Genomic DNA, 7,978 nt, shown 5'->3' with positions numbered 1-7,978 from the left:
CCCTTTTTTTTTTTTTTTTGAGACTGAGTCTTGCTCTGTCATCCAGGCTGGAGTGCAGTGGCATGATCTTGGGTCACTGCAAGCTCTGCCTCCTGGCTTCACGCCATTCTCCTGCCTCAGCCTCCCGAGTAGCTGGGACTACAGGCGCCCACCACCACGCCCGGCTAATTTTTTTTGTATTTTTAGTAGAGATGGGGTTTCACTGTGTTAGCCAGAATGGTCTCGATCTCCTGACCTTGTGATCCGCCCGCCTCAGCCTCCTAAAGTGCTGGGATTACAGGCATAAGCCACTACGCCCGGCTGAGAGCATCTTCTAAGAATGTCTTGAGTGTGGGCCAGTGCAGTGGCTCATGCCTATAATCTCAGCACTTTGGGAGGCCGAGGCAGGCAAATCACAAGGTCAGGAGTTCGAGACCAGCCTGGCCAACATGGTGAAACCAGTCTCTACTAAAATTACGATTAGCTGGGCATGGTGGTGCGTGCCTGTAATCCGAGCTACTCAGGAGGCTGAGGCAGGAGACTCACTTGAACCAGGGAGTTGGAAGTTGCGGTGAGCCGAGATCATGCCACTACGCTCCAGCCAGGCGACAGAGCTAGACTCCATCTTAAAAACAAAGCAAACAAACAAAAAAAACGCCGGGTGCTGTGGCTCATGCCTATAATCCCAGCACTTTGGGAGGCCGAGGCAGGGGGATCACAGGTCAGGAAATCAAGACCACCCTGGCCAGCATGGTGAAACCCTAGCTCTACTAAAACTACGAAAATTATCTGGATGTGGTTGCACATGCCTGTAATCCTAGCTACTAGGGAGGCTGAGGCAGGAGAATCACTTGAACCAGGGAGTCGGAGGCTGAAGTGAGCCGGGATCAGCCACTGTACTCCAGCCTGGGCAACAGAGCAAGACCCTGTCTCAAAAAAAAAAAAGATGGGAGAAACCTGGCATGTTTTCTGTTTTTTGTTTTGAGACGGTGTCTTGTTCTGTTGCCTACGCTGGAGTTCAGTGGCACCATGTCAGCTCACTGCAAGCTCCGCCTCCTGGGTTCACGCCATTCTCCCACCTCAGCCTCCCGAGAAACTGGGACTACAGGTGCCCGCCACCACGCCCGGCTAATTTTTTGCATTTTTTTAGTAGAGACGGGGTTTCACCGTGTTAGCCAGGATGGTCTCGATCTCCTGACCTCGTGATCCGCCCACCTCAGCCTCCCAAAGTGCTGGGATTATAGGCGTGAGCCACCGCGCCCGGCCGAAACTCGGCATGTTTAATCGCTGGCAGGGGAGAGACGGGAGAAAGAGGCTGAAGACTTGAGTAGGGACGGCAGGGGATGTGCAGTGGCTGAGGGGAGAGCTGAGCGTAGGTCAAGGGGTCTCAGAGTGGGATGGAAGAGAAGGGGGTTCAGAGTGGAGCACAGGCAGGGGAGGGGAATGGTGGGATAGGGAAGCCCCAGAGCATGGGAGAGGAGAGGGACTGGGGCTGGGCTGGGCATTCAGTCAGCCAGTGGCGGGAAGCTGGTACTCATACTGGGACTCAGGTCAACAAGGAAAGGAAGAGTCCCAAGTATGGGCACCCACAGAGAAGACCAGGAGTTGGAGGGGGCAGCTAACGCCCACAGCAGGAACTGGGGGCTCCTTGAAGAGGCCATGGACCCAGAACCCATGGCCTTGGAGGCAGGAGCGAGTCTTAGTGGCTATCCATAGCGAGACAGGAGGACCCTGGCTCCTTGCCGATGATGCTGTAGGTGAGGCAGGTGCCCCTTGCAGCAGACAGGAGAAAACAGGAACCACAGTCAAAGGCTGAGTGACCAGGTCCCTGCCTATCTGGTGAAGAAACCCACAGGGCGCCGGGCAGTGGCTCACGCCTCTAATCCCAGCATTTCAGGAGGCCGAGGCAGGTGGATCACCTGAGGTCCGGAGTTTGAGACCAGCCTGGCCAACATGACGAAACCCCATCTCTACTAAAAATACAAAAAAATTGGTGCACGCCTGTAATCCCACCTACTCAGGAGGCTGAGGCAGGAGAATCACTTGAACCCGGGAAGCGGAGGTTGCAGTGAGCTGAGATCACGCCACTGCATTCCAGACTGGGTAAAAGCAAATGCACCACAAAGAACCACACCCCACCCGAGGAAGGACCCGCATAACAGGTAGAGACGGGCAGAGGCCGAGGCAGCAGTGGATGTGACCCCCATGGGGCAAGGGCAAAGCTGGAGACTCAGGAACAGGAAACAGTTCTTTCTGTTTCTCTTTTTCTTTTTTTTTCTGGAGACAGAGCTCTCACTCTGTTGCCCAGACTGGAATGCAGTGACGCGATCTCAGCTTACTGCCCTCTGACCTTGCAGACTTGGTGATCATTCCACCTCAGCCTCCTGGGCAGCAGAGACTGCAGGTGCACACCACCACATGCAAGTAATTTTTTTTTTGTATTTTTTGTAGAGATGGGGTCTCAAACTCCTGGGCTCAAGCAGTCTGCCCGCCTCGTCCTCCCAAAGTGCTAGGTTTGCAGGTGTAAGCCACCACACCTGGCCAGAAATAGTTATTTAAATGGATATGAAAAAACTTTAAAAGATTAGAGGATTTGGGAGGCCGAAACGGGCGGATCACGAGGTCAGGAGATCGAGACTATCCTGGCTAATACGGTGAAACCCCGTCTCTACTAAAAAATACAAAAAACTAGCCGGGCGTGGGGTAGGCGCCTGTAGTCCCAGCTACTCGGGAGGCTGAAGTAGGAGAATGGCGTGAACCCGGGAGGCGGAGCTTGCAGTGAGCTGAGATCCGGCCACTGCACTCCAGCCTGGGCGACAGAACAAGACTCCGTCTCAAAAGAAAACAAAAAAGATTAGAAGAGGCTGGGTGCAGTGGCTCAAGCCTGGAATCCCAGCGCTTTGAGAAGCCAAGGTGTGGGAGGATTGCTTGAGCCCAGGAGTTTGAGACCAGCCTGGGCAACATGGCAAGAGCCTGTCTTTACGAAAATAAATAAATAAATAATTAGCTGGGTGTGGTGGCGCACACCTGTAATCCCCACTAGAGAGGCTGAGGTGGGAATATTGCTTGAGCCCAGGAGGTCAAGGTTGCAGTGAGCTGTGATTTCAAGACTGCACTCCAGCTTGGATGACAGAATGAGACCCTGTCTCCGCAACAACAACAAAAAAGGCCGTGGTGGCTCACGCCTGTCATCTCAACATTTTGGGAGGCCAAGGAAGGTGGATCACTTGACGTTAGGAGTTCCAGACCAGCCTGGCCAACATGGTGAAACCCTGTGTCTACTAAAACTACAACAATTAGCCAGGCATGGTGGCACGCGCCTGTAATCCCAGCTACTTGTGAGGCTGAGGCAGGAGAAAGACTTAAACCTGGGAGGCAGAGGTTGCGCCATTGCACTCCAGCCTGGGCTACAGAGTGAGACTCCATCTCAAAAAAAGATGAGAAATCCTAGAAGGTATGACAAAAAGCAAGATAGAAAATGGAAGGAAGCAGATACCAGAATTCGAAGATCATTCCAGTGGCCTCAGAATGAAAAGACAATGGTGGAGAGGAAGTTATCCAGGAAAGTATCCAGAGCTGGGTCTGCAGCCAGAGAGCCCCATGCCCAGGAAGGGCCCTGCTGAGAAGGAAAGGGCTCCCCCGCGGCATGTCATTGTGGGGACAGAGTGCCCTACCCACCCCAAGGGCAGCAAGTGGGGCCCTGGCTTTTCAGCGGTGGTGCCAATCCCAGGACAGACCCAGCCGCATGCCAGTTGAGTGAGGGAAAAGTCACAGAAATGATCTCTCTGGAACCCTTTTCTCGGGAAGGAAGTTCACCAAAGGGAGCAGGGAAGATCCTTTTAGGATTCAGGAAGCAAGGGTGTCTCAGCAGCAGGACGCTAGGGAGGCTCTCGGGGGCAAGAGGCTGGGTACATTTGCTTGCACAACGTGGCCCAGAGAGGCAGCTGATGAGGCAGTGAGTTCCCAGGAGGCCAAAGGTGGGCCAGGGCCAGGGTCAGAGCTGTGGGCTGACAAGGCCAGGGCCTCTCTGTCCACAGAGGGGCCTGGGGCCCCTACTCTAGCCTCCATGCTTGGCCATGGATAGGGGAGGTGGGTGGATGGTGAAGACCACACACACAGGCCACCTGGGATCCAGGTAGGGAGGGGGCAGTAGGCTCCTTGTCAGGGAGAGGGGGCCTCCAATCAAGCTGGGAGGCCACCATGGAAGGCAGGGTGTGAAACCAGAGGATTGGGACCCTGTTGGCTCGAGGTCTTGCAGCCACGGAAGGAGGAAGATGTGTCTCAGCGACACTGGAACCTCAGAGGGCTGGGTGTGAGGGCCCCAGAGACACTAGGACCTCAGAGGTCCAGGTGTGAGAGCCTCTGGTACAGACCCATTGAGGGAGCGGAGGCCCATGCTTTTGCTGGGAAATGACAGGTGGAGGTGAGGGACTCCTGGGGCGGTGGACAGTTTGGAGACCAAGTGCAGAGCTGCTCGTGGCAGCTCAGAGCCTGGGGCAGAGAAGGGTGATGTCCCAGGAAGGGAGCCCTACACAGGTCCAGAGTGCACAGCAGGCTGTCCGGCTCCCGTGGGCAGGGTGGGCCCTGGTCTCCCCAGGCCCTGGACCAGCCCTGCCTCCCAGTGACCATCATCCTGCGGGCTGGACCCGGGCCCTGCTGTTTGGTCAGATAGGTCCAGTTCCATTCTGCTCCCTACCTCTTCCCCTGAGACCGTCCTCTCGCTCCCTGCTGTGGGGCTGGCCTAGAGGTTGAGGACTCTGACTCAGAGTTTCCTCCGGCTGTAGAACTTCTGGAGGTTTATATTCCGGAAGAAGCTGCCCACCACTGCCCTCTGTCAGATGGAATTTGCCGTCCTGGGCCTCGGGGACTCCTCATACACCAAGTGAGTAGGGGATGGGACAGTGGGCGGACAGAGCAGTTCTGGGGGTCGAGCAACAGCTGTGCTGGCAGAGGGCAGAGACCAGCTTCCAGGGTCGGCCCCTGCAGGCCACAGGGCCCTTGTGGCAGTGCTGGCTTCTCGTGCACAACGCTCCCTGGTGAGCACCCCAGGCTTCACGCTGAGGGGAGGGAACAGAGGGGAGCAGGCAGGGTGGCAGAGGGCTGGGCTCAGAGCCACGCTGATGTCACACAGGCCAACCTGGCACCGGTCCCCACTTTTACAAAAAGGTGTGCTGTGAGGTGTTCACGACTTCAAGCCTGGAGGAGGACCCTGTACGCTCCTGCCACCCCAGAGGCCGCCTCTGCCTTGTCTCCTGGGCATTTTCACAGTGCTCCTCTGCACCCGGAGCTAGGAGTAGTGTGTTCAGTGTGCAAACGGCATCTTTAGACCCCACAACAGAGAAAACCCTGACTGTCCACGTAGGGCCCAGGTCCGCTGAGCACTGAGCATCAAAAGCTGTGTGCGTAGCGGGGTGTCAGTCACTTCAGATGAAAAACAGAACAGGAAGATCAGAGGCAGCCGCCACCCCGGTTCTGCCGGGAGGTTTTGTTCCATGCATGATGTAGTTCCGTGCGCGACATAGTTTCACGTGTGATGTAGTTCTGTGTGTGACGTTGCTCTGTGTGGGATGCAGTGTTCGTTCAGGCAAGGGAGGGAGCCCGGCTGCTGACGGCGTTCCCAGGGAGGAGCGTGACCCGGAGCCAGTCATGCCTCTCGGAACCTGAGTGAGAAGTGAAACTGACCCCTAAGAGGATGCCTGGCTCTCCCCAGCAGAGTTTCTTAGCTGAGGAGTGACCCACACCATGGCTGGGGGCCTGGAGGCATCAGCTGCCTCAAGTCCCTGCCCAGGAATGAGGGCCCATCAGTGGGACGAGGCTGCATGCTCCCACCCACACAGGCTCATTCTCCGCCAGCAGAGGACCTGCTGCTTGGGACCCTGGCATGTGGAAGCCCTGCCCCTCCTAGGGTGCAGCCACTGGGGAGTGTGTTCCACCCGAGGAAGGCCCTCCCCAGGCTCCACTCTCCACCCGGGCTCCACTCTCTTGGGTTCCACTCTGCCTGGGCACCACTCTCCGCCCAGGACCAGCCTCACTGTCTCCACAGGTTCAACTTCGTGGCCAAGAAGCTGCACCGACGGCTACTGCAGCTTGGGGGCAGCGCCCTCTTGCCTGTGTGCCTAGGTGATGACCAGCATGAGCTGGGGTGAGTCTGCGGGCGTGGTACCCACCTCCACAGTCTGGCCACACGCTGGGTCTGCTCAGGCCAGCACACGTGTTCCCTCCCAGGCCCGACGCTGCTGTGGACCCCTGGCTGCGAGACTTGTGGGACAGGGTTCTGGGTCTGCTCCCACCGCCTCCGGACCTTGCCGAGATCCCTCCTGGAGTCCCGTGAGTATGGGCCCCGGGTCACCCACAGGCACAGCAGACCCAACCCGGCCTGGGGACCTTGCCCTGGGTCCCTCCCGTGTGGGTGGGCAGCCCCTGGGGAGGGGTCCTGGTCTGACAAGCATGCCCTCCCACAGCCTGCCCTCCAAGTTCACCCTGCTGTTCCTCCAAGAGGCGCCCAGCACGGGCTCTGAGGGGCAGCGGGTAGCTCACCCCGGCTCTCAGGAGCCCCCGTCAGAGTCGAAGCCCTTCCTAGCACCCATGATCTCCAACCAGAGAGTCACTGGCCCCTCCCACTTCCAGGACGTTCGGCTGATTGAGTTTGACATCTCGGGCTCCGGCATCAGGTGAGGCCTGAGCATGGCCCAAGACACCAAGCAGGCAGTGGGGACTGCTGGGGACCGAGGAGGGCATGGTGAGGTGGGCCATGGGTCTGGGGTTCAGGGGAGGCTGGGCCGGGCTGCAGAGAATGGCTTCCGTCCGGGGCCCTCAGCGTCCTCCCCGCAGAGTCCCCACAGCCCTGGTGGCTTCTTCCATACAGTTTTGCTGCTGGCGATGTGGTGCTGATTCAGCCCTCCAACTCGGCTGCCCACGTCCAGCAGTTCTGCCAGGTGCTGGGCCTGGACCCTGAGCAGCTCTTCACGCTGCAGCCACAGGAGCCAGGTGAGCCTGGCCTCGGCCACCCTGACTCTCTGCCCTCTGCCGTGCCCTGGGCCCCTACCCCAAGGGCCCCGCCGCAGCCCACGGAGACCTGCCGCTCACCCTGCAGATGTCTCCTGCCCCACGAGGTTGCCCCAGCCCTGCTCCATGCGGCACCTCGTGTCCCACTACCTGGACATCGCCAGCGTGCCTCGCCGCTCCTTCTTCGAGCTCCTGGCCTGTCTATCCCTCCATGAGCTGGAGCGAGAGAAGCTGCTGGAGTTCAGTTCTGCCCAAGGCCAGGAGGAGCTCTTTGAATACTGCAACCGGCCCCGCAGGACCATCCTGGAGGTGAGGTGGGCGGGCGGCAGGCCCAGCCCCTGAGGCTACAGCCACGCTGCAGCCACCCTGAGACTCTCTTTGCCTAGGTGCTCTGTGACTTCCCGCACACAGCTGCTGCCATCCCTCCTGACTACCTGTTGGACCTCATCCCTGCTATCCGGCCGAGGGCCTTCTCCATCGCCTCCTCGATGCTGGTGAGGGGCCCGGTGGGTGGAGCCCAGGGGGCTGAGGACCGGCCCTGGGAAAGCTGAGACACGGCTGTGGGGCTTTGTAGCCAGGGGCTGCCCTCTGAGCAGTTGATGTTCCCCCACTTGGACTGCCCCTGGGGGAGGTAGGTGGGGCCCATGGCCCAGGCACAGGTGAGGGCAGACTTGTTCCTCCACCCCCACCCCTGTCGTCCTCCCCAGGCTCACCCCTCACCGCCCCCGCCATCCTCCCCAGGCCTGGCCCTCACCCCCTCCCCGCCGTCCTCCCCAGGCCTGGCCCTCACCCCCTCCCCGCCGTCCTCCCCAGGCCTGGCCCTCACCCCCTCCCCGCCGTCCTCCCCAGGCCTGGCCCTCACCCCCTCCCCGCCGTCCTCCCCAGGCCTGGCCCTCACCCCCTCCCCGCCGTCCTCCCCAGGCCTGGCCCTCACCCCCTCCCCGCCGTCCTCCCCAGGCCTGGCCCTCACCCCCTCCCCGCCGTCCTCCCCAGG

The 7,978-nt window shown here is 59.4% G+C and overlaps 1 protein-coding gene across 4 annotated transcripts in view; it reads left to right on the top strand.

The window, feature by feature from the left end:
- NDOR1 (NADPH dependent diflavin oxidoreductase 1) overlaps window positions 1-7,978 on the top strand; it is a 14,206-nt gene that overhangs the window by 2,234 nt on the left and 3,994 nt on the right. For 2 of the 4 annotated variants that reach the window (XM_023227685.3, XM_023227684.2), the window contains exons 3-9: window positions 4,764-4,861; window positions 6,023-6,121; window positions 6,205-6,306; window positions 6,441-6,650; window positions 6,845-6,966; window positions 7,073-7,293; window positions 7,371-7,478. In XM_023227685.3, the coding sequence (XP_023083453.2) occupies window positions 4,764-4,861; window positions 6,023-6,121; window positions 6,205-6,306; window positions 6,441-6,650; window positions 6,845-6,966; window positions 7,073-7,293; window positions 7,371-7,478 (960 nt within the window). Of the gene's footprint in view, window positions 1-4,763; window positions 6,122-6,204; window positions 6,307-6,440; window positions 6,651-6,844; window positions 6,967-7,072; window positions 7,294-7,370; window positions 7,479-7,978 lie in introns of all 4 variants that reach the window. The other 2 variants (XM_023227682.2, XM_023227683.2) reach the window with 2 other exon arrangements.

The sequence above is a fragment of the Piliocolobus tephrosceles genome, chromosome 14 (assembly GCF_002776525.5).
Source record: "Piliocolobus tephrosceles isolate RC106 chromosome 14, ASM277652v3, whole genome shotgun sequence".
NCBI classification, from domain to species: Eukaryota; Metazoa; Chordata; class Mammalia; order Primates; family Cercopithecidae; genus Piliocolobus; species Piliocolobus tephrosceles.
This window is presented reverse-complemented; position numbering and strand designations above follow the sequence as displayed.